At 47.5% G+C, this 26281-nt stretch overlaps 1 protein-coding gene across 8 annotated transcripts in view; it reads left to right on the top strand.

Annotated features, from left to right (window-relative positions):
• The window catches only part of C19H16orf95 (chromosome 19 C16orf95 homolog), a 432052-nt gene that overhangs the window by 162574 nt on the left and 243197 nt on the right, over positions 1-26281 (top strand). For 3 of the 8 annotated variants that reach the window (XR_009498960.1, XR_009498963.1, XR_009498962.1), the window contains 5 exons: positions 17654-17780; positions 21336-21472; positions 22047-22152; positions 23246-23308; positions 24437-24548. Coding sequence is in view for 1 of the 8 variants with exons in the window: in XM_059904131.1 (XP_059760114.1) it covers positions 17654-17780; positions 19205-19227 (150 nt within the window). In the remaining 7 variants the exon portion in view is untranslated. The other 5 variants (XR_009498965.1, XR_009498964.1, XR_009498961.1 and 2 more) reach the window with 5 other exon arrangements.

Genomic DNA, 26281 nt, shown 5'->3' with positions numbered 1-26281 from the left:
CAAAAGGAATAAAATACTCAGGAATAAAGTTAAGGAAGTGCAAAACTTATATGATGAAAACTATAAAACATTATTGGAATATATTAAAGAAGACCTAAATAAATGGAAAGACATCCTGTGTCTATATCCTGAACATTTAGAAATAAGGTACATGTGTGAAAAATGCTTTCTAGATCATAGGATAATGTGAGGGGTATTTAGTGATACAATATGTATCTGACCATATGTATACAATGAATATGTATGAAAACTACTTCTTAGATCAGAGGATAGCTTGGGGAGGAATCAGTGATACAATATAATATCTGTACACATAGACATTTTACACACACACACACACATGCTTCTCCCTACATAGGATAATGGGTCTTCAGTAATACAATTTGTATCTGACCATCTATATTCATTGTATGTGTATGTAAACTATTTCTTATGTCAAAGGATAGCTGGGGGTTCAGTGATACAATGTATATCTGAACCTATGTATGCAATGTATGTGTGTGAAACCACTCCCTAGATAGCTGAGGGGTTCAGTGATACAGTGTGTATCTGAACATACCCATACAATATATATGTATATACGATGTAAATATAACTAAAGCGTATCAGTTCCTTTCCAGTGCAAGTTCTGCCACCCTGCCCTGAATTTGATTGTTTTAGTAGTAGTTTACATGGATTGAGGGCTGACTATGCGTTAGCTACTCTTCCAAGCTTTTTGCGTGTGTTATCCCATTTAACCTTTCCAAGAAAGCTTTGTAGTTGCTCTCGTAGCACTCGAAGACTCAGAGAGGATAGTAACTTGTCCAAGGTCACCCAGTCCGTTACTGGCAGAGCTGAGACTTGAACCAGGTCTGTCTGACAGGCCAGCTCTTGGCGCTAGCTGCAAGGGGTGCATGGCGGTCACTGTGTGCCGTGCTCTCCGCTTGAGCCCCAGGGGAAGGGAAAGTACTGGCTGCATCAGCCACATCTGTGGGACATGGAACCGTCACCCCACCCCCGCCCACCTGTGGTCACATGTGAAGTGCTGGGCTGCGTCATCAGGGTCCCTGCTGTCTGTTCTGACTGCGAAGGTGGAAGTGACACCAAGGTGGGCCCCTGGCTGCTAGCGAAGCTCTGGAGCAGCCTGTAGGGTAACGTCTTGGGGCCGCCACCAAACCTGGGCTCTCCTAGGACAGGCGTCCTGTAAGCTTCCCCAGAGACCCCACAGGGAGGTGTACTAAGACAAGACAGAATGCAAGACTCAAGCTCCAAACACATACGGTGCAGTCTGTATCTTGTTCCCGGTTTTCCTTCCTGTGAGTTAAACTCAGGAGAAGCTCATCCTGACAGCTTTCCCAGGGGTTCGTTAGAGTGGGAAGAGGTTAGTACCACTCGGCTGGGCTCCCTCCTCTCCGTTTGCCCTGCCTGCAAGTGTGACCCTGTCGGGTGAGAGATGCCCGGCTGAGCCACTGAATGGCCGAGCAACCTGGCAAACCTTCTTGTGTCTGCGGACCTCAGCATCCTCGGCTGTGATGTGGGACTGACCGCCATCTTGTCACCACGTGACAGCCATTGCGGGCATTTAAGTGAAATCCACGGTGCTCCAAGAGGTTGGTGCGTGGCAGATGTCTGCTTAATGCCTTTTCTTCCAAGTGGTTAATAAATCTGCAAGAATAAATACGAAATGAACTTGGGAGAGTGCACTGGCCCCTCTGTGCTCTGGAACACACTGGGCCCCACACCACAGGGGTTCCTCTCGTTGTGTTCTAGAACACACTTTCTCTGCATGCTGGGATTCACCTTCCTGGTCCTCTAGAATGCAATCATTGGGCTGTAGAACGGTGGTTCTCCATCCGGGTTCTTCCTGCACAGTGCTTGGCGTTCTGCGGTGGTGGCGAGGGGTCGTCTCAGAGGGGACGGGGGGAATGAGCAAGCAGGCTGAAGGTTTCTTGCCCCTGATAGAGCAGCTCTGTTTTAAAGATCTGTTTCATACCCTGGGAGAGATATTATTGGAAGAAAGTGGCCCACTCCTGGGTTATGGACTGAGGCTGCAGGGTTAACAGGTTTTATGAGCACCAAGTCACGGAAGTTCAAAAATAAACAAGTTACAGGGGCTAGGTTACTGAGACGGAGTGAAATAGGGCAGATAAAGTGGAAATCGAGTCCAGTTTTCATCCAGCCTGGAGCTGACAAGGGCTACAGAAATTCACTGTGTGTGAGCTTGGACTTTGTAGCCAGGATCCACTGGAATTAAATACTTCTGAACTCTATTATATTGTAAGGGGTGGATTGGATTATGAAACTATTCCTCAGGATTGCTCCATTTGGGAGGAAAAGGGAGTTTGAAATTGATGGAACTTAAGGCAAAAATGCAAGAATTCTGGCACAAATGCATCCTTATAAAATCATTTCTGGGTGTTCCAGCCCAGGAATCACCTCTTATCACCTAGTGGTTTGGGGGTCACTCTTCACTGACAGGCACATATGGTGTTTTGGGGGTTTTGTAGGACAGAGAGCCCTCACATTTGCTTCTTGGTGCTATAAAGTATCCATTTACAAGGTTAGTTCTTGGAGGTAACATGGAGAAAGTCTTTGCTGGGTGCTAATGGGTCCTTAACAGCTGTCCAACACGTGATAATTTCTCCTTTGTAACACAGAGCAGAGTCGTAAGACGGCAATTGTAGCTAACATTTTTCATTGTATTTGTATTTTCTTATTTTTTAAGAAAAAAATGATACTAGTGTTTCATTTATGGCAGGGGTTTTATTTTCCTCTTAAATAATCAACTAAGCAAAATGTGAGTCTGTTTAGAGAAACAATCAAGTTGACTCAGGCAAGAATCACTGATGGATGCTAAAGCCACAAGTGAGTTTGTTGGGAACAGGGCATCAGCACTGCTCAGCCCTTGTCCCTGCAGATTACTTTAATTACAGAGGAAAGAAAAGGTGCACTTACAGTGCGGAACCCTGGTGGACCCCACCTTTACCAAGCCATCAAAATTTACAGCATCATTAATGGGACACAGATGACATCATGGGCCCCTGATATGATGCTCTGAGAAGGACTCAACGTCACTGCTGGGGTATTCCTGCCCAAAACACATAGTCTGAATCTAACAATGAGGTACCATCAGACTAACCCAAACTGAGGGAAATTCTACAAGACAACTGGCCTGTGCCCTCCCAAAATGCCAGTGTCGGGAGAAAAGACTGAGGGATGTCCCAGATTTAAGGAGACTGAAGTGATGGGGCCACTAATGCTGCGTAATTGGGACTAGTGGGGAAGTTTGACCTCGAACTGTGTATCTGATGACAGCAGGGGCCTAGTGATGGCCTTCCTGAGCTTCATCGTTGTGTCATGGTTCTGTGAGAGAATGGTGTGGTTTTTAGGGGAGACACATTCAAGTGTGTCCACTCTCAAAAGGTTCTGCAACAATGACAGCAATGTGTGTGACTGTGAGTGTGTGTGTGTGTGTGTGACTGAGGAGGGGTGAGTCTAGGGGAAAGGCAGACAGTTGTTCACTTCACTTGCAATTTTTCTGTAGGTTTGACATTTTTCCAAATGCAATCTTTTAAAAAAGAAAAAATAGCTGGTAATTAGTGTAGGTGTGACACGCAGGTGTGAGGTGGTTACAGCATTCCTCAGGCTGAGGTTTGGGGGAAGAGGAATGAACAGAGCTCTTAGGAGTCCCCGGCTTTCATGTCCAAGGGTGCCATGCCCACCAGAAAATAAACTGCACCCATATATTCCACCAAATAAAGCACATTTGTAATTTAGCTGGAAAACAAAACAAACCATGAGATGCAGCAAGTGTCATACAGGGGCCTATAAACATGCAGGTTCCTCTCGTAAACAGAGTGCGTGGAAACACATCTTGACTTCCTCCTTCACCAAACGCTCTTGCAACTTAAAAATCACTCTGACCCAATTCTTTCCTCCACCCCCCCACCCGCCCCCCGTCTCTGGTGAGGTTTACTAGTGAGTTCTGTTTGGTCCTTGCTGGCTTGCAGCCGGAGCCTCTCCAAGTGCTCACTGTCCTGCTGGCTGCCTAATTGTTATTTCTCCAGCACAATGAACAGCACCCCACCCCGCCCCCCCTGAGATGTCTGTTTAGTTTCCAAGGGGTTCCTGGTGAAAGGCAGAGAGCCTGGCCACAGCCTGCAACCTGAGACAGCCCGGCGGCCCCAGAGCAGACAAAAAGTGTGCTGTGGGCCTCGGGACGCAGCCCAAGCACAATATCCTTGGCAGTGAGCACCCACAAGTGATGGTCTTCTCTACTCCCCAGTCTGGCAGTGAGACCAGCCCACCCCAGGGCACGCCACCAGGTTGCACGTGGCTCCCAGGACCTGCCACATATTTGGAGATGCCTTAGGAAGAGGTCCCGATTACCAGGGATACAGACCTGGGAGGGCTGGGATCCGCATCAGAATCCCTCTCTCACTTGCACCAACCTCTGCTCGTCTTTCGTCGACCTTGGACCCCAGCCCCCAGCCCTTCTTCAGTGGAGAGGCCTGCTGAGTAGCCAGGTGTGGGGGCTGCTTGGGAAGTCAGCTTCCACTGTATTTGGGGCAAGGGCGTGCCCTGCACCTGCTTCCCTGCTGTACCTGACGAATGTGGGGGACGCTAGGATCGGAGGGGTCTGCATCCAGGAGGATGGCTTCTGTTTCTCAGATGAGTTTACCAAGGAAAATGGGCTTGGGGTTTTTCTAGGATCAGCTTAGCCACTTGCTCCGTGCCCTTGTAGAAGCTGCCTGCTCTCTTTGGCCTCTGTAAACTAGGGGGTTGAACTGAACTGGTGGCCTGGCCCACTGTGTCCCATGGAACAGGGGGAGGTTATACGATGAAATATCACACCCCCATAATGGGCTGTTGTAGGACAGCTCTCGTTCCCCGGGATACATGGAGGCTTTCTAGGAGTTGCTTGAATATGGATAGTTTTAAGGGAGTCAACTTCTGTAGACTTGAACTTGCCTGCCTTCCTCTTCTGGTTTGTGAGAATTCTGGACAATTGGCTACATCCCTGAGACATTTAATACATACTGAAACATTGTTTTTATGCTTAGAGTCAGATGGACTCAGATAATTATGAATAGGATTTTAAAATTCATGACTATCCAGGGTACATTTGAAAATCCTGCAGGACACAAGACAGTTTATCACTGCAGGCTGCTAAATTTGGAGGTAATTTGTTTTGCAGCAGTAAGAGCTAAGACACGTGCCATGAGATGATTTCTAAAGCAGAAACTTATCAAAATAATTGAATGCTTTTGGATGCCCTTTACTAGGTGCGTAAAATGAAGCTTGGGAGGCCAGGGAACCAGCGAGTTGTAAAACCCATTTCTTCTGTTTTGCCTAGCTTTACTGAGATGTAATTGACATGTAACACTATGTCCGTTTAAGATGTACCACGTGATGATCTGATACGTGTATATATTATGAAATGATCGCCACAGCAAGGTTAGTTAATACATCACTTCGCATAGTTACCATTCTTTTGTGTGTGTGGAGAGAACATTTAAGGTCTACTCTCTTAGCAACCTCAGAGCGCACAGTGCAGTGTTGTTAACTGGTCACCGTGCTATGCATTAGCTCCCAGAACTTGCTCATCTTCTTAATGGAAGTTTGGGCCCTTTGACCAATATCTCCCCATTTCTTGCACCCCCAGCTGCTGGCACCACCATCTACGCTCATTTGGCAAAACCCACTTCTAACACTGGGGAATCCAGCTCCCTGAGGGAGATACTATTTCCACACATCTCAAGCATTTCACCACAAAACAGAGCTGCTGCGGCTTATGACAGGGCCCCAGGCTGAGTCCAATCAAACCCAATGTTCCAATCAGGTTTAATAGGCGGGAAAAATGAGCGCTCCCTGAGATTGGGAGGGAGGATACTTTGTCAGTAATAATAAGCTGTCGACAGACAGGATGCTGCACAGGACACGCCTGATCGGAACCACATGTGTTCTCAGGGACTGTCTCCAAAGTGCCTGGGCCATTTGTGTGTCTGCTGCCCCTGGGGGCCCAGGTGCTGGGGACTTTGCCATCCTGTGTGCTGGTGGGATTTGCCATTTTCCTTACACATGTAGTGCCAGGCAGGCCAGAACAGAGCCTCACGCAGACACAGTGAGCATCGTTCCATGGCCCTTCTACGTGGTGCCGGGCCACATTCCAAGGCAGGGGACCTCCCTGGGAGAGCAGACGTTTTGGAAGGAGCCTGGCTTAACCCTGTGCCTGTCAGAAGCCTAGCCTGAGGTGAGAGCTGGTCAAGAGACAATCCTGATGTGGATGTGGAAAAATTGGAACCCTCACACATTGGTGGTGGGGATATAAAAGGGTGCAGCTGCTGTGCGTTCAGTAGGTTCAACATAGAGTTACCCTCTGACCCAGCAATTCCACTCCTGGGTTTATACCCAAGAGAAATGAAAACAGGTGTTCAAACAAAAACCTGTACACAAATGTTCGTAGCAGCATTATTCACAATAGGTAAAAGGTGGAAACAATCCAAATGTCCATTGACAGATGAATGGATAAACAAATATGGCTTTTGATACAGGAATATTATTCAGCCTTAAAAAGGAAGGAAGCACTGATGTATGCTACAGTGTGGCTGAACCTCGAAAACATTGTGCTAAGTTAAAAAAAAAAGCCAGTCACAAAAGGCCCTTATTGTAGGAAATGTCCAGAATAGGTAAACCCATAGAGACAGAAAGCAGATTAGTGGTTGCCAGGAGCTGGGAAGAAGAATGGGGGTGACTGCCAACAGGTGCAGGTTTCCTTTTAGGTAATGAAATGATCTGAACTAGATAGTGGTGACTTAGTACATTATGAATGTACTAAATGACACTAATGGTCAATTTTATGTTATGTGTATCTTACCAAATTGAAAAACAATTGAAAAGGAACAATTCTAATCACAGTGGGGACCGGGAAGGAGCATTTTCCACTCATAGATGCATGGTTTGTACTTGCTTGCCATGGGCATCCTGTAGACGTTTGCATCCCTTAGACTTAAAAGCAGAGTGTTGGAGGCACCCCAAGTGAGCAGAGAGAGTGAACCCTGATTACACAGGTGCTATAGGCCAGGTGCGGGCGAGTGTTTACACACACTCTCTCTTTTATCCCACACAACTGCCCCAGAAGGAAGGTTCTATCTTATTCTCATCTTACACCGCGGAACCCAAGGCACAGAGGGGTAAAATAGCCCTCCCTAGGTCCCAGAGCCAGTGATTTGCACAGCTGGGATTTGAACTGGAAGTCCACTCAACAAAGATCTGCTGATGTGTTACTGTTGTTGAGGACAGTGAGTGCTTGGCAAGGTCCAGGACTGGGGCTCCCAGAGCCCAGTGATGCTGGCAAGAAGACATCACCTTTGGGGCTACCAGAAACTCTTGCAGTTGTCATGCTAAGGAACTGCAGAAACCAGCTCTTCCTCCATGAGATTGAAAAGCCTGGATCTGAGAAAGCCAGAGACCAAGATGGGGGCAGTGGGACAAGGACAGGTTGGGGAGGGGAGGTGACCAGTCCTGCTCATGCATTCTTCCCACAGATCCAAGAGAAGGCACAGTCACTGTTCCTGTTCTGCAGGGTAGGAACAGAGGCTCAGAGAAGCAGCATCACTTGCCCAAGGTCCCACTCTTAGGTGGGAACATCTGCCCTTTGCCCCCAAAATGTAACTCTCCCGACTCTGCCAGTGATATTTCGTGTCCTGTTTCCCCTGCTAAACTAACGTATGCTCATGTGGAAAATATTGGGCTGGCCAAAAGTTTCCTTTGGTTTTTAAGTAAAAATAAAAGACACATTTTTCATTTTCACCAGGAACTTCATTGAACAACGTATTCACCGTTTTGTTCCACTACCTTCTGCCATTTTTCAGGCAACTTTATAATTCCATCTTCCCAAAACTTTTTATCTTTTTGAGCAAAGAACTGTTCCAGGTACCTTTCCCAGTCTTCCAGGGAATTGAAATTTTTTCCATTAAGAGAATTTCATAAAGACTGAAATAAATGGAAATCCGAAGGTGCAATATCTGGTGAATACGGGAGATGAATCAGAACTTCCCAGCCAAGCTGTAACAGTTTTTGCCTTGTCATTAAAGAAACATGCGGTCTTGCGTTATCCTCATGGAAGATTATGTGTTTTTCTGTTGACTAATTCTGGACGCTTTTCGTTGAGTGCTGCTTTCAGTTGGTCCAATTGGGAGCAGTACTTGTTCGAATTAATCATTTGCTTTTCCAGAAGGAGTTCATAATAGAGGACTCACTTCCAATCCCACCATGTACACAACATCACCTTCTGTGAATGAAGACTGGCCTCTGGTGTGGTTGGTGGTGGTGGTTCATTTCGCTTGCCCCACGATCTCTTCCGTTCCACATTATTGTACAGTATCCACTTTCCATCCCCTGTCACAATTTATTTCAAACACGGAACGTTTTCGTTACGTTTCAGTAGAGAATCGCATGCGGAAATATCATCAAGAGGGTTTTTTTCGCTTAACTTATGTGGAACCCAAACATCAAAGCGATTAACGTAACCAAGCTGGTGCAAATGATTTTCAGCGCTTGATTTGGATATTTTGAGTATGTCGGCTATCTCCCGCGTGGTATAACGCTGATTGTTTTCAATTAATGTCTCGATTTGATCACTATCAACTTAAGCTGGTCTACCTGACCATGGAGCATCGTCCAGCAAGAAATCTCCAGCATGAAACATCGCAAACCACTTTTGACACGTTCGGACAGTCACAGCGCCTTCTCCATACACTGCACCAATCTTTTTTTGTGTTTCAGTTGTGGTTTTACTTTTTTTGAAATAATGAAGCATAATAGGCCGAAAATGTTGCTTCTTTTCTTCCATCTTCAATATTAAAATGGCTACACAAAAATTCACCACTTTTGATTTTTTTTTTTTTTAATGCACGCTGATATGACAGCTGTCACAATACAAGCTAACAAACTTGTTTCGAATGAAGTTAGAGACAACTAAGTGCTACTAGAGCCATCTTACAGAAAAAAATGAACAAACATTTTGGCCAACCCAATATAAAAATACAGAAAGAAAACCCCACGTAGGATAAAATAGAAACCTTTCATAATGTTATCATCCAGAGAAACCTACCATTACCCCTTTGATATATTGCTATTTTTGTCTACGTTGATGCATAAACACACACATGCTTACATATCCTTCTAAAATTGGGATCATGCTAAATATACAGTTGTTTTATACTTTTTATTTAATATATTGCTTATGTTTTCTATTGATTCATTATGGGAAAACTGGATTTTTAATGTCTCCCATTTAATAATCTCCCAGAGTCTCCCATCATCTGGATCTTCCCGAATATAACTAACGATGGATCTGTAGGTGTTTTCCCAATTATTGTTCTTAAAATCAACACTGTTATGATGGTCCTTTAATATAAATGTTGTATTTGGCATATAGTAGGTACTCAATATTTATGAATTAATGAAGGATGGATGAACGAGTGGTTTTCTTTAGGATAGTTCTTGGATATAGACTTATTTTGTCTAAAGTAGGTGGTCCATGCCTCTGGTTGGCCCATTTAGTCCCTATTTTCTCCTGATATGGTTAGTAATAGTGCTCTCTTTTACTCTCAAAAGTGTCCTGATTTGGATGATAAATTGTAAGGTCACCCTAATCAAATGGTATGAATCTTTTTGAGGTTCTTGATACACATTGCTGTATTGCTCTATAGATGTGTTGTACCAATTTACACCTAACCTGTAACCTATTCCTAAAAGAAGAGGAGGGCTTGATGAAAAATGACTTGATGAAAAATTTGGGAAATGGAATTAATCTTGTAAAAATGGGATTGGTTTCATAAAAATGGTATTAGATTTGTGAGATTCAGAAATGGCTTAAATTCATTTTCCCCCTAAGCTCTCATGTTCTTAGAATCCACCTTGGTCACATGTTGAGCTTAATTTTTGTTTATCAAGCATTTTAATAAAAATATACTCATTTTCAATGATTATAGCTTTTTGATGGGAGCAGTCATGAACCTGAAGCTCTTTGGGTTTGAATCCCTACTCTGTCACTCACCACCAGCTATGAAACTTTGAACAAGTCCCATAACTGAGTTTCGATTTCTTCCTCTGCAAAATGGAAATGGATATTCCCTCATTTCAGAAAGTCATGAGGATTAGGCATCAGTGTGCAAACTGGGAAAGCCAATTTCACGCTGACTCTACCCAAAGCCAGTCTTTGCCTAATGAGCCATTCACCCCACCTATTTAGCAGCAGCACCTGGTCCTTCCCAGTTTTCCACATGCACACTGACTTTTCATTCTCATAACATTCCAACTTGCTTCCAGAGCCTGAAGGAGTTGCTCTCCCAGGTTAACTTGTTGGAGGACTAGTTAGGCACATGACAGTGGTAAATGGCTCCCTGCTTCAAAATGCATTTCACATGCAGTTTGTCACCCCCGAGTGAATCCCAACCTTTCAGAGGGTTTGTCCAGCAAGTTAGGGCCAAGAGGACTGCATGATTAAGAACTTGGTTGCCTAGGAAATTGTGGGTGTGGCATACCCTGTGATTGACTTATTCTGTAGTCAATTGATGTCATATTTAGAGATCTGTGGTAACCCCTATTTCCTCACCTTTGCAGGACAGTAGTCCTGGGAAACGGAGTCTAGTCATGATCATCTGGAGATGTGAATTTTGAGATGATCCCTTGGCCGGCTTTCAGATGCTAGAGGGCAGGGCATTTGCTAATGCCCAGGGTAGGGTCTGGGTGGTGGTTTTAGTGGGTGGGAAGACTGGTGGATTCTCCTTCCCAGTCCGGGGAGGCAGAGGAAATACACCAGGGGAATTTGACTATTCCATGTTGGCTGCAGTCTCTTGTGTTTTGCTCTGTGTTGGCCCCAGGAGCCTTCATTATAGCTGAGCTGAATCAGGAGCTCTGAAGTCAAATGCAGGTCATGCCCAAGGGAGCAAACGCATGTTCTTTTGGAGGCTTGTGTGTGCTGGCCTCCTAAGGGGCAGTTTCCTGGGACAGTTACACACAAGCTTATGTGCATCATAAGGTCTTCCTTTCTGATCACAATATCTGACCACAAGTGATGGCTTAACCACTTCTCATTGGCTTGACACGATCCCAGAGTGGGCCTGTGAGGTCAGCCATTGCTGAGTTACACAGACTTCCATAGCTCTTGACATGATCATCACATGATCCCAGAGTGGGCCTGTGAGGTCAGCCATTGCTGAGTTACACAGACTTCCACAGCTCTTGACGTGATCATCTGCTCTCTCCTGGGAAACAGAATTTTTCTCTTGTCTAAATTTAAGAGTGACTAAGCCAGTGGCCAAAAGCATTTGCACTGGGAGGAAGAGGAAGGTGGCTCAGTCCCCCTGGAAGTGGACTCAATACCCTCTTCCAACTGCTGAACCCACAGAACCTGGCCAGGCTCCAGGGCTCTCAGTAGAATCCCATCCTTTGGAACTTGGACTGGGGATGGAATTCAACTTGAAGCTGGCATGGAATACTTCCTGGGTCAGAGGGGAGGGCTTGAAGAGCCCAGAGATAGGCATTTTGACAATTTAAATGAAATGGATTGAACCCTGACATGAATTTCGCTTGGATACCACGGCACCCCGAAACATAAAGGAGGTGGACTGAGTGAGCACAGAGTGCATTTGGCTATAAGGAAAATGTTCTGAAACAACCTTTGGAATATTCTAGCAAGACCCAAATTGGGGCAGGTCAGAAGCAAGTCTGGACAGAATCCTCAGCTGTCTGATTTTCCCAGCTTCCATTTGCCCTGAGTATAACCTGGCCAAGTTCTTCTCCTTTATAAGACAGAAAAAATTACCTTGGTGATTGGGTGGGGGTAGGTAGCTTCTGCTTCAAAAGCTACTTGTGAAAACACAATTCCACTAAGTCTTTATGTTTCTAAAACCAAATAGGGAAACTATGGTGAGAGCATGTTCTCATCTCCCACTCCACTCCACTCCACGGTCACAATGTGCTGTATGTTTGTATCGTGTGTAAGAGTAACATGCATAATAAGAGCAAAAACAGTATGAGGGAGGAATTGGGAGTGTAGTTTGTAAGATTCTTATACTACATGTGAATCCATGTAATATTACTTCAAGGCAAACTCTGATCAAATAAAGATATATATTGCAAACCCTGGGGTAACTACTAAATTTTTAAAAAAGATGTCTATACATGACCAGTTCTCTCACATTAAAAAAAAACCAAACATACATCAGCCCCACGTGATCCTCCATCTTACCACCTGCTCGCTCTCCTCTCCTTTCCGCTACGTATCTCAGTAGTGTGGTCTATACTTTCTGTTTTCATTCTCTAATCTTCTTTCATTTGTAATCTGGCTTCCACTTCCATTGTTCTCATCAAACCGTTTTTGCCAAAGTCACCAATGACCGTGACATAACTATACCCAGTTAGACATTTTTTGGACCTAACTTCAGACCATGGGCAGCCTTTGCCACTGTCTGCCACATCATCCTTCTTGAAATACCCTCTTTCTCGGCTTCCATGGCACGCACTCCCTCTGTTGTCCTCCCAACTCTTTGGGTGCTTCTGCTCTGTTCTCTGTGCGTGCTCGTCACCTCTATTTGACCATGAAATGTTTGGATTCCTCAGAATTCATTTCTAGGCCTGTGTTACCCCGTACTTGACGCTTTCTCCGTCAGCAAGCTCATTCAGGCCCATGGCTTTAATTGTTACCTTTCCCCAGAAGACTACAAATCTGTATGTATATCCATCTTGGAACTCTGCTCTGAGCGTTGGTCCATATTCTGAACTGCCTAATTGATCTTTTCCTGTGGGTATCTCAAAGGCAACTCAAATCTCAGCATGTCCCCACAAAAAGTCATCATTTCTTATCTAACCTAGTCTTCTTTGAGGGGTCTCTACCTCAGGAAATGCCACTTCTACCACCACTCCCATCATCATTCATTCATTTAGAAAAATGTCAGTGGAGAACTTACTCTGTGTAAGAGACTGGAGATCTTATACAGATGAACAACGGGCAAGGTCCCTGTTGTCATGGAGTTTATACCCTAGTGGAGAAGACAAACATAAATCAAGCAAAGAAACAAACATAGCACACAATTTCAGGAAAGGGTAAATGCCATAAATTAAACCAAAGCTGGGTGAGGAGAGACCGATGGGTGGGTCAGTGGAGTGGCTGTATTAGATCGAGGTGACATTTGAGCAAATACTTCAGTGACACCATGAGGCATGCAAAGGCCTGGAGGAAGAGATGAGAGGAGAGCGATGACAAAGTCAGCCAGAAACCTAGGAATTATTCTTCACTCTTGGCTCTTCCCATGAAACGTTATCGTTATTAGTGCTTGAAACTCTCATTACTCTGCACCTTTGCTTCGACCACCCTGGCCCAGAGCACACTCAGCTCTCTCTTAGTTTATGGTCCCAGCTGTCTCCCTGGTCTCCGCACATGCCTCCTTCTCTCCCTTCAGATCCATTCTCCAGATGGTAACCAGAGTGATCTTTTCAAAATGCAAATCTCATCACGTTATCCCTCATCCTTCTTCCCTCCCTTTTTTTTTTTTTTTTTTTTTACTGTGGTGGTTTTAAAACAAACAGGGGGATCTCATTTTCCTCCCTTTGAATATGGGCTGACCTTTGTGACAGACTCTGTGAAAAGAATGTGGCAGAAATGATGACTTCTAAGCAGAAAATAGAAGAGGCAATACCACTTCCATTGGGTTCTCTCTCCCGGGACCCTCAGGCTACGTGTGGGTGGTCTGACCGGCAGCCCAGCCAGTCCGTTAGCTGACAGTCAGCACTGACCAGCAGACATGTGGGCCTTCTGACGATGCCCGGCCTCCAGCCTTCCAGCCTGCCCACCTGATGGGGGAGAGGAGCAGAGGTGAGCCCTGTTGAGCTTTGCCCAAATTGCACATTCATGAGCAAAATAATTATCGTTGTTTTAAACCACTAAAGTTTGGGGTGGTTTGTTTCACAGTGAAACAGAATCAGAGCATCAACTCATCAGTTAAAATATGTATTTGTAATCTGGTCTTCTTCCACCAAATCCAAGTCTGATCATGCGTCATGCCCTATCCCTGTTACCCTTCGTCTCTTGCAGTCACCTGTCTAGCTTACAAATCCTGAACGATCCCTGCCCAGACCCTCCTGTTACTAGCTCTTGTCCCACACCCCCTACGAGTGTCCTTTCCTCACTTCCCAATTTGAGATGCTGTGGTTCCTCACGGTGGGCTCTCCCTTGCTCAGAGAGCTAATAAACCCAACTTGGTTGCCTGCAGCCACGTGTCTGGTGGGCTTGGGCTGGGGGCTTTAACGTGATAATGCGCAAAATGGTTAATGTGGCGAGAGTCCCCGTGTTCTCTGCCCTATCTCCTTTCCAGCCACATCTCCAGCCGTCCTTGTGATGCCTTCCTTTGCTTCCATCACCCTGGTCTCTGTTGGTCCTCAAATCTGCCATGTCCCCTCCCTCCTGCCTCTGGAGCGCACGTGGGCTCCTTGCCCATAACACAGCTTACGGTTTGAATAGTTACCATCTCCTTTGATTTGCCACTTTGACACTAGTTTGCTCCGCCAGCGTCGCTTCCCAGAAGGGAAGCCTCGTCCTGGATTTCTCCTTCAGGCTCGCAGCACCCCAGCCACTTGATTTCCTAACATTCATTACAGAGTAACGTTACTTCTGTGTGATGGTTCACTGATGTCTGTCTGTCACTGGACAGAGTTCCAGGAGGGCAGGCGATGGGTCTGCTTTTGCACACGGGTGTGTGGAGTAGTGAAACGGACGTGTGTGCTCCAGCAAAGAGTCCAAAAGCCAGATGCGTGCCGGAGCTGCTAACCGGACTACAGCTGAGCAGGTGCTTTTTAGCGAGACCTCTCAGAGCCTCTGGCCCTCTGTGAAGCACCGAGAGCGCTGGAAGAAACAGCCCAAATTTAACTAAGCGTGGGATGTTTTATTTAAGGCCTAACAGTCGTATCTTGGGGAGTCTTGTTTGAGAAATGCTGACTTACGGCATAGTTTATTATTTCTCCTCTCCATGTGCACATGTACATTTATTCACAGGTCATGTACCCCGTGTGTGTGTGTGTGTGTGTGTGTGTGTGTGTGTGTGTTCTCCCCTTGCTGTCCTGTTACCTGCAACTGTTTTGTTGAGGACAAATGGCCCAGGTGTGGCCAGAGCCAACTCATGGTTGGACTCATGGGTTAGGAGGCAGATGAAAGGGCCTCAGAAGATGAGCCCAACCCCTTCAAGTCCCCATGGGATGAGGGGTGCAGAAAACAGCTAAATGCATACCGGTCAATGTCACGTCCTATCCAGGAGCCCCGTAGTGGCCACTGGGACCCCCCACACGTGACCAGGCAGGGAACTGAGCCAAAACTAGTGCAAGGGCAACACATGCTTCCTCTGAGCTCTGGCGTGACCGAGATGTGAAGTGGGGCTGACTCAGACGGACACCGTCAGGAAGGTGGCAACCCCTCTGCTGGCCACCACGGGGGGGGGGGGGGGGGCGGACGTCACCATCACGTAGGGGCTGCCATGCTCGTGCAGAGGCTGCAGGCTGGTGAAGGCACGAGACCTGGTGATGGTTCTGGAAAGTGGGAGCGCACATGCGTTTGGACCTTGCGGCCCGACTCGGGGGCATGCTGACTCTGAGGGGGGTTTACCCCAGTCCGAGCAGGGGCTCAGCGCTGGGATGACGGGGTCTTTATCACCAGGGGGGTCGTGGAGGAGTGGGCACATCCCAAACATCGACCTGACACAAGCAGCGTGAGCAGCCCGGCCCGAGAGGGTACAGCATGCATGCAGCTTGTTCAGTGACGCGGGTGGCCGGCTGTTGAGTAGTTTGAGACAAGGAGTACAAGACCTGGGTGGGTTGGAAGGGTCAGAGGAATGTGTGCGAGAATGTTTGTCCAGCGAGCCTGCTTCCCTCATGTGAGTGGGGCTGGAGGTGGGGGCAGTGGAGAAACAGAAGTACTGCAAGTTAGGGGAGAGGCAAGGAAATGCTTATTCCTATAAGAGGATGGGAGAATAATGCAATAATCCAATGACGCTAGGGAGGAGTCCTTTTATTGCTGATCACATTCATTTGGCTGATAATCTGAGGGGAAAGCATTCTTTGGGCAAAAGAAAATTTGATTCTCTGATGTCTGGCCCCTTGTCCTGCTGGGGCTGAGGCCCTGGGAGTGTCGATTCTGTCCACTCACACCTTCTGGGGTCACAGCGGTCACAGACTTCCTCTGACAGTGTCAGCAGATGCGGGCAGCCCACCTGCCTCATCATTTAAGAGGCAGAGTCCCAGCTCAGCCAGGGACCGGCGTCTCCCAGTGTGCTCCCCAGCAATTTGGATTTGATTCGATTGCGGTCCCATCCTCAATTTCTGGGCCTCGGGTTTTCCATCTGTGAATTTGCTTTCGATGCTGGGGCGCTTTTTGTTTTGTTTTGCTTTGCTTTTTATTTGTTTGTGGTGGTTATTTTTAGTCCCGTGGCTCTAGCAGGGGCCCTACCGTGTAAGGGACGGAACGGGAGGCTGGGCCTGCTGCACTGTCTGCCAGCGCGGGCTGGTCTTCATCCTCAGGACCAGAGAAGCTTAAAACAAAGAGATCCCAGACCCACAGCTGGCTCTGGCTTTGGCTCACGGGGACAGCGGTGTGCAGCTTGGATGTTATCCCCCGTGCACTCATCCAGAACTCTAGGCTACTTTGTGCACAAATAGAGTGGCTGCATTGTTGTCTGTAATTGCAGAAAGGGAGAAAGAAAAGCTGTAGGGAAGCGTGAATGTTCCATGGCAAGGGAGGGTGGACTGGGTCCCAGTCGGGGCAGACGGTTGCCGCCAGCACGAGGCCTGGGAGCATTCCTCAACCTAACCCAGAGCCCTGCCTGGGCGCTTGCAGGGGCAGGGGCAGGGACGGGGTCCTTCCTGAGGGGCCGGACACTGGCCCCTGCGAGGTCTGATCTCTTCCCCTTGCTTCAGGGCAAAGTGCTTGGCTTTGCAGAGCCTCAGCGCCATGCACAAGGCGCATGGTTGTGCGGCCTTGATTGTCACCGACCACGTGGGAAATGAGTGTCGTTCAGGAGAAAAAGGCATCTATTTTCCTCTAAGCTGTATTTATTTGTCTTTTCCTAATTTCCTTTATTTATTATCCAAGTAGTTAAAACATTAAACATTATGGATTGAAAAAGAGTTATCAGTAATCTTATCATCTAAACATCACCAGAGTTTGACGTTTTGGTGTATTAGCCTTTGTCTGAGCATTTGGATATTTTACAAAAGTTTGCTTACATTTTGTACAGTCAGCATTTTATTACACGAACGTTCCCATTGAAGACTGCTGGGTAGTCAGGAGAAGAGCCCTGTGGGGTCAGTAGGACCATGCGGATGGGAGGTGTTGCCAAGACCCCAGGGCAAGAGCTGTGCTCATTGCTGAGGCCACACGAAGGGAACCCTGAGCCTGGTGACATGGCCTTGCTGGGCCTCTCCTCCCCACCTGATGCTGGATTGCACGTCATACACGAGGACCCACAGACCAGGTGTGATGACCCCCATTTTGCAGGTGAAAGAGCTGAGGCTCTGCAAGGCCAAATACTTTGCCCCGAAGCAAGGGAAAGAGCTCAGACACCCAAACCACGTGTTTCTGACCCAAGGTCTGTGTGCTCACCCCTGTTTTTATTTTGTACAGCCTCTCGTCGGTGTGCTGGAAAGTTGTCCGTTCTCTGGTAGAAGTGTCCATGCAGAAGGGCAGCAACCTCCCGGGCAGCCAATTCCCGGCTCCTCAGGAGGGCTGATGCCAGGAGGCGGCCCCAAAGGTACGTGCCACCCTCGGAGCTGGCTATTCCTGTGTCTAGCCTTTGGCCCAACTGGGCCTGTTTTCATCAGTCTCCCCTGGTCCCACCATTTCTCCTTGGGCTTCCTGTTTCCTAAAACAACTTTGATGGAGAAGTAAATGGAGTGAAATCTGCTTTCCTTCTCTCTTGGGTTTTCATAACCAGCCTTAGTGAGAGGCAGCCCCTCACGTCACCTGGGTTGACACAGGTGGGTAGAGACAGGGCTTGGCTGTGGGCTGTGGATCCAGCTCAGCCACTTACTGGTGACACAGCTACTGTGACTCTGCTTTCTGATCTGCAGAATGGGTGTGCCAGCGGCGGCTCCCAGAAGGGGCTGGTGGAGCGTGTCAACATGTGTCAGGTTCTGAGCTCAGCCTGTTGGAAACACCCAATAAACGTCAGCTCTGACAATTACTGCTTGTTCATGGGTAGTACTAGCTGAAGTTTATTTTCAATGCCAACCACCAGTTAAGAAGTGCCGTAAAAACATCTGTGGCTTGGTCTAGAAAGTGACTCTGAGGAAGGATGGCGATGGGGAGATCAGGTGTGCCTGGGCATTCCTCCCCTCCCCGTCCTTGCCTGGTAACCCCCACCCCAATGCCCACAACCTTGCTGAATATTAAGGAGGCTCTTCTTTTTTGGAGTGTGTATTTCCTGCTAGATATCCTCTATTCTTTTCACCCTCCCAACCCTATAGTATAATTTTAAGCGTTAGGGGCTTGGGCCAGGTTTAGAGGTTTGAAAACTGGCTCTGAGCTAACAAAGGGCAGGAGAGAGGCTGCGATCACATCACTGGGGCTGACGTCCCCAAACCCAGAGCTTGGAGTTCCTCATCGCCCCCTTCCTTTGGGGGCACCAGACATCGGGTCTGCTCCCCATGTTTCTGCCGGCTGGATTTAGGCGGCGCTGTGGGTTCACACTGCACGTGAGTCGGCTCCAGGCAGAATGGAACCGGTGGTTTGGGTATTCTGGGCGTCTCCCTCTGTGTGTGCATGGTGTTTGAAATCCTGGGGCCACCCCCGTAAAAAGCTCCTGCAGCGGAGCTGGAGGGCCGGAACCTGGGTTTGTGCTTTCACCACCTGGTGGCGCCACTGAGGCTGCAGGACGGAGCAACCGACATGCCAAGGCCTGAGTGTCAGGGCTGACAGCGGCGGGGGTGCAGGCCTGGTATAAACGGTGTAAATGCGGTGCCTGCCCTGCGTGCATGCTTACGTTGGCCGGGGCTACAGATGCCAGCTCCCAGGGAGGATGGGGGGGGCGAGTTTCTGGCTTACAGACACCCCTCATTCTGTCTCTGTCTCTGATTCTTTCTGTCCCTGTCTGTCTCTCTGCTCCTTCCTCCCATCTCTCTCTCTCTGTCTCACTACCTCTGTCTCTCCCCATCTCTGTCTCTCTCTCTCTCATAGGGACAGGGCCCATCTTACCCTAGAGGTTGGCAGTGAGCTTCCCATCTTTCCTCCCACTGGGGCAGGAGGCTCCTCAGGTCAACTTTCACCTCGGAGTCTACACCCCAAGGTGGCTTCTCCTGCGTAACCCGTGCCAGGTTTGTGGGCTCAGAACCCTTCTCTTTGGCCTCAGAGGGCAGGGGCAGAACGACCGTGGTAATCCTGGTTGATGGGCTGACATTTGACTGTAAATTGGATGGAACCAGCTGCGAAATGAAAGCAGGATTTCGGTTTATTTAACAGCGATAGTGTCACTGCACTCAGCATCATGGGGCGTTAGTGTAAAAATAAAAAATAAATGAGAATACTGTTCAAGTAACCTGGATTTATCACTGTCGCTACTGCAGAAGCATCAGGCCACCTCTGTCTGCAGAAACCAGTCTCGGAAAACGTCCTCCGAGACCGGACCCAACACAGGATGGCCTCAAATGGGATGGGTGGAATAGCTGTGCGCTGGTAGGATTTTTGTTCTATTTTGAACTTTTCTACTTTCTGAACTTCTCTGCTTTCCCAGGAAATACCAAACGGGGAAGAGAGCAGTGAAGGAAAATTCCTTCTATCACTTTGGCAGCGAGGTTTCTTTTATTAGTAGACTTCATTTTTTAGAGTGGTTTTAGGTTTACAGAAAAACTGAGCAGAAAGGCCAGTCCCCATCTCCTTGCTGCCCCGTCACCTCAGTTTCCCCTGTTGCACCTCAGTTTCCCCTATTGCTAATGTCTTGCATGGGTGCGGTGCATTTGGTACAGTTGATGGGGCAAAATCGATATATCATTGTTAAGTCCGTAGTTGGTGCTGTACATTCTGTGGATTTTGATAAATGTGTGATGTCATGTATCCACCATTACAGTATAATCCGGAAGAGTTTCACTGCCCTAGAAATCCCCTGTAGCAATGAAATTTTAAAGCAACTTAAAAAAACCAGAGCTATCCCACCTTTCAGAGCTGCATAAATACCCTAGGAATTGGATAGCAGGAGCATGTGCAGATGAGATCCTGTTAACTGCACGCAGGCAGGGCCGGGATGTGTGTGTTAGAGGCTTGCCCAGAGGCCGGAGCTGGGCCCAGTGAGGAGTGGACAGGGGTCGCACTCATGCATAGTGGCGGTGGTGTGTGTATGTGTGTTAGTAAAACAAAAGGAAGGGCGATGGGGAGGCGTGGGCTGGCCCACTGAGTAGAACTAGGAGGTGAGGTTTTGGGGTGGGGGCTTGTTGATTCTGGCTGATGGAACGTTTGCTGCCGACACGTTGCCCATGGGTGATGGTGCCGCGAGGCCGGCTCTGAGCCCGCACACCTAGTGGGGAAGCGGGAAGAGGCGTCTTTGCCTCCTCTGCACAGTCCTGCTGAAGCATCTGCTGCCGAAATGTTTCCTCCCTGTGCAGGGGCACTGTGTGAACACAGGCTGGCCAGCACCCTGTGCCTCTCGGTCCCACAGATAATAAAGCTCCCTTGCGTCCTGGGGGTGAGTGGTGGCCTGGCCAGGCCCCTGGACAAAGCAGGCTCCAGGTCCACTGAGATGGCCCCGAGAGGCTCCAGGAACACGAGAAGGCTGGGCTTGCGCTGGTCTCTGAGAAGGAACCCTCACAGCCCCCATGCCCAAGCTGAGGGTCCCTGGAGGCGTTTGTGGGTAAAATAGAGCCTGGCACGTCTGCCTGTGCTTGAACTACTCCAGTTCGTTACCGGAATGCTCCCCTGTGAGGCGGCAGCCCTGATACTGGGTGCGACGGCATTCCCGAGACCTCAGCCAGCGTCCGTTTCATTCTCCAAACCCCCTGTTTGCCCCTGAAGATGTTGCTTTGCCATTTTTCCTTCTCTCCCTCCCTGGCTTTGTCGTTAAATGTGATGAAAAAGTACTGACTTGTATTCATTCCCGGGACCGTGGAGACAACGCATCCCTGGATCTCCTAGGCTGCCGTGGCCAGTTGATAGCCAGTTGGCTGAAATCTGATGTTAGGAATGTGGAGTCTTTTTGGGAACTGCCCGTAGCTGCCAAAACGGTTCTAAATACATGAAAAGTAGGTTAACTTGCTACGCTCCTCGCGTTTATTCTTCCAGCTGAAATTTTCCTGACTTTTTTTCCCTTTCATTTTATTAGGTTAATAAAACTTGGTTTTCGAGCGTTTCACTGCCCCAGGAGGGCAGTGGGCCCCATGTCCAATTCATCAAGTGCCTAATGAGTGGCCTCGGAGGTCCTGGCCCATCCATTCCAGAAGCTCTCTCTGCCTCGTAAAGGTGAGGCCTACGGGCTGCACTGTATATTTTGTCTGTTGGTTTCCCAAATTCTCCTGCCAGCTCAACTGTCACTTCTCAGGATTTATATGAGGCCGACGGCACCACGGGGCAGCTCCCCTCCGCAGCAGAACCCCCCTCCTTTGCTCGTTCTTCACACACACCACACACTCAGTGCCATAAAACAACCTTTCTGCAATAAAATGAAATAGAAATGTGTCGATGCTAGCATTTTAGAACATTCCAGCCAAAGGGCTGTGGGAAATGCCTTCGTTTACATGAAGGAGGGAAGCTCTGTGAAACTAGGGGATAAAACAGTGTGAGAAAAGGCCTTTAGTAAGAAGAAATAGTCTGGCATTTAAAATAAATAAATTAAAAATAAAACGTGTGCATGTGCGTGTGTGTGTGTGTGCAGTCACTACATTCTTTATGCACATACGTTTATGCTGTCCTGGTTTGTTTTTGGTGTTTCAGAGAAAGGGCAGTGAGGGAGAAAAGTGGATGTCACTTGCCTTCTGAGCCCAGCGCCTGGGCTCTGTCTCCTTCTAGAACATTCTTCCTTTTCCTCCCCCTGCAGGCTCTTTTGCCTTCGCCAAGTTGTCGGGATCCTGCCAGCTCCAGGCTTGGGCTGTGTCTGCCCCAACATGGATGGGAAGCTAGAATCTGAGCACCAAGAACTCGAGGTACAGCTCAGGGCCCGGGAACCCGAGAGACGCGGTGAAGGTTGCGAGCATGGGGCCGGTCGCTGGGTCGTGGGGTCCCCGGGCCAGAGGCCTCCCGAATTTCCACACAGCAGCCTGGCCGGGACCGGGTTCCTTCTCTCTGGTTTGATCCTCCAGAAATCGCCTGGCTTTTAATTAAGCACCCCAGCGGGGTGTGCACCATTGCTGACAAGTGACTCCACACGGCCTGTTGATTTTTTCTCCCCTGCCTTTCCGTGGCGTCTTGAGCACCAGAGGGAAGGAGCACGGAGGGAAGGTCATGCTTGCTCTGCAGGCAGTGAAAGGGAGAGGGAACGCTGTCTCAGAGGGTTCTCTGTGATGCTCTCTGCATTTTATCACCCACCGGGCCCCGAAGCCAGGGCACAGGCCCTGTCCAAACAGTTGGCTGGGGTTTAACACCTGAGATGTGGAGACGTGAGACGTCTCCCAGGCTGTGGGGCAGAGGCAAGGATGGCTGTCCCTCTTTTGCAGACTCTTTCTGTGGAGGAAGAGGATTCTGGAAGGTCTCTGAGGCCAAGGGGGGCATCCATGGCCGGCCCACCCACGGGTAGACTGGCACCAGCTAGCACCTCCCTCCTTCCACATGGGGAAGACACAGTGCAGATTGAGTGGCTCTCAGCAGGGACCTCAAAGTGTCCACACGCCCCAGAATTTTCGCCCCAGTCTTGCACGGCCCTGTATGTTCCCGTTGGGCTGAAGGATTTCATGGCGTGTGGGTCAGTGGCTTGGAGTTCCCACATGGGAGGCCACGAGCAGCCGTTCTGATTGGGGCTTTGGGGCGGTGGGGGGAGGTAGGTCCAGTTCACCCCTGTGAAGACCCTCAACCCAGGACTGGCCTTTCTCAGTTGGCCCCCCGTTCCACCGCAAGGTGGCTGGAGTACCACTGTCGTGCAGGATTTCCCACGAGGAGCTGGCCTTCTCCCCTGCACACCCCTCTTACCGGGCGTTCATTGTGCATTCGATTATCTTCTGAAAAAACACTTTGAAGAGTTTTTGTTTTGTTTTGTTTTTCCTACTTGACAGTCTTGAATCAAGTAGGCCATTTATCTTTTAGGCAGAAGAATTTCAATAGTTACACTGCACACTTGCTGGGGGATCACAGGCTCAAAGCAGAGAGGTAGTTTAAAAATTTTTTTCATCACGGGTTTATTCTTGTCTTAGCTCCCCCCTAAACTTTGCAGCTTTCCTCCCCTCCAACTAATCCTCCCGACTGCGGCCCACCCCCACCCCCCATGGATCCAACCCACCTTGAGCTACTCAAACTGAAAGAAGCATTCATGCCTAGGCCATCTGTTTGTTTAAACTCACCCCGTGTTAGTCCACGTTAAACGCAGCAGAATGGAGAAAAATGTAATTCTCTGTCGGCTTTTGATCAAAGAGAGGAGTTTTTTTAAAAAAATTCAAGATGGATTTCTGAAGGACAATGTTATACACATTCTGTGTGTTTCTGAGCTTCAGTGTTTAGTTGAGTTGGGGGGCAATTTTTTTTTTCCCCTTTTGATCCCAGGGAGAAAACACTCGCACAAACACATCTCAGTGCCACAAACAGTGCGAGACAGCCACTTTTCTGTAGACTCCCCAGCTGTAAAGTGGACGTGGACTGCCTGTAACTTATCAACAGAGCAAGAAAATACGGCTCAATGGCTATATGCAAACCCTTTCTAGCTTCTGTGGGAATTCAGGGCGAAGTCACTCTTGTCTGGGCAAATTCAGGACCCAGGATGCTCAATACCCCCACCCCCCCAACCGGCGCAGAAACACGCAGATCCATGCTCACTCCATGATCTGATTTTCATGACCAGTCATTAAATGTACATTTCTCCCCTCACTCCCTCAGCTTCAGAGCAAATGCAAATAAAAAGTGCTTAAAATGGTTAACATTTCCTGTCACTGAAGGCATTCGTTAGGGGCGGGGGTCGCTGAGTTTTAAAGTGTATTTTCATAGGAAAACTCATTTCAGATCTGCGGCAGGAACTCAGACTGTTTCACACAGTGAATCTCAGGGTTTGCGATAAGCCTGAGTCCATTGCAGGCGGTCGAATGATCCTTTATATTATGCGGGTGCAGGAGAGCAAATATCCAAATTTGAACTGAGATTAACCTGGGGCCCAGCTCAGGTCACAGGAAAAAATTATAACATGTCCTCTTTCCCCACCCTCCCCTCTGCTCACTTTCTTTTCCTTTATTGGAGAAAAAACCAAATTTGGTACTTTAATTTGTTGTGTTTCCTCTATTGATTGTTTAGCTAGTGATTTTGCCAGCTTCCTGGATGTGCATTCTGGTTCTGCACAAAGAGCCACATTTCCTTCTGGAATCGGGACCAGGACACAGACAGACAGCAGCAGACACTGGAAACTGTGAGTACTCCAGTCTCTCCTGTGGCTCTGACCCCGCTTGTCCCGTCCCGTCCCGCTGCCCCTTTCTTTCTCTACCAGTTAGCTTTCTGCGGGGCTCCTAGGCTGAACTCACTCTGTCAGCCCTCAGCACCATTCTCAGCTTTTAGGAAAAGAGACCCTACAATTTCTGCACAAACATCGGGTAGGAAGGGGAGGGGGAGTGTGCTTACCTATTGCAGTGACTTCAATTTTCATTTTAAGGCTCCGAAAGTTGGAGAAAGTAAACAGAAGCAGGCTGGTTTATTTCAGGGGCTAACAGGGAGTCCCTACTGAATTTACCTAATAAAATGAATTTTAAAAATTTTCATTTTCTCATTTCATTCCAGCAGAAAATGAGTTTGCCTTTATAATGTCCAGATCTTTCAAACTCTATTGAGTGAGAAATTAAGTTACAAAATGTAAATACTTTGGTATTTATATATATATATATATATATATATATATATATATATATATATATGAAATGAATATATATATGAAATGAAGTAATCTGTGACTGTAATACAATAGCAAGCCTGACTTTAAGGCTCCTAGGACACTTAAAAATTTTTTTATGATGTGTAATAAAAGAAAAATAAAATTCAGTAGAAATGTTTCTCTTTTAAAATGGGTGAATTGTGATACTTAATAAATTTAATTGTAATTTTCATTTAACATGTTATCTATTTACCAAATTTTTTTTCTGAACATCTTGTCAAATGTTGGGAGGGTTGTAAAGAAAACATGTGTTAATATTCTGGGCCACAACTGACTTCTTTCCTTTCCTCCGTGAAACTATTCCAACGAGTATGGGAAATTGTAAAACAATGTAGTTCTCTCATGAAAAGAATACCCTGACTTTAATTACCAAGAGAAAGCAATTAATGCTCAAATTTCAAGGCCAATCCAGTGATCAGTTAGGAGCAGGAAGAAGGGGGGAAAGCAGGACTGTTACTTGCATAAGAAAATCCAGAAATCGACATCATGCAGATGTATAATTGGAATGTGATTGTATTTATAAGGAAAAGTTATATAAACTTCAAAAATGGTAGTTGTTTTGCTTAAGTGCCTGAAAAAAGAGTTCAGAATAATATTTGGGTTATCCCAGTTTTATGCTCTTGTGTTCCCAAAGCCTTGTTAGGTTAAAGAACTCCAAAGGAGTGGGGGGTGTGTGTGTGTGTGTGTGTGTGTATGCGTGCCTCCTCCGTGTCCCCAACCCCCATGAAGTCTGCAGAGAAAAAGGTGGGAGCTGACTAGTGACCAAAAAAAAACACCTCTCACTCCAGAAATTCATAACTAATATAAAACTCTTAGAAATTAAAAATAGCAATTGTCTTACTTTTTTCACCTCTTCTCTGGGGGTTGTTGTAGGGGATGGGGTGATGGGGTAGAACCAGTTTTCAAAATTGCTGCAGACCAGTTTGTGCAAAAAGGGTATTTCCACTTTCCTGCGCTTTTGATTAGAGTATTTTGTTCTTGCTCTTCTGTCCCTGAAGCTATGGCATTGTACATCTTAAATATATTTTGTAAGCTTTCTAGTTTGGATCGCCGAAACAGAAACCTTCCCCTTCTTAGGGAGGTTCCCCTGCTGTCCAGTAGATGGCGATGTTACTTCTAGAGTGACCCACAGGTGGGGGTGGGGAAGATAGATACTGAGATTTACCCCCTTCACCTCTCCGGAGTGCATCCAGTGATCTCTAAAAGCAAGAAGAAAA

This window comes from Balaenoptera ricei, chromosome 19, assembly GCF_028023285.1.
Source record: "Balaenoptera ricei isolate mBalRic1 chromosome 19, mBalRic1.hap2, whole genome shotgun sequence".
Classification (NCBI taxonomy): Eukaryota; Metazoa; Chordata; class Mammalia; order Artiodactyla; family Balaenopteridae; genus Balaenoptera; species Balaenoptera ricei.
Note: the sequence above shows the minus strand (reverse complement) of the source record. Positions and strands in the feature narration are given on the sequence as shown.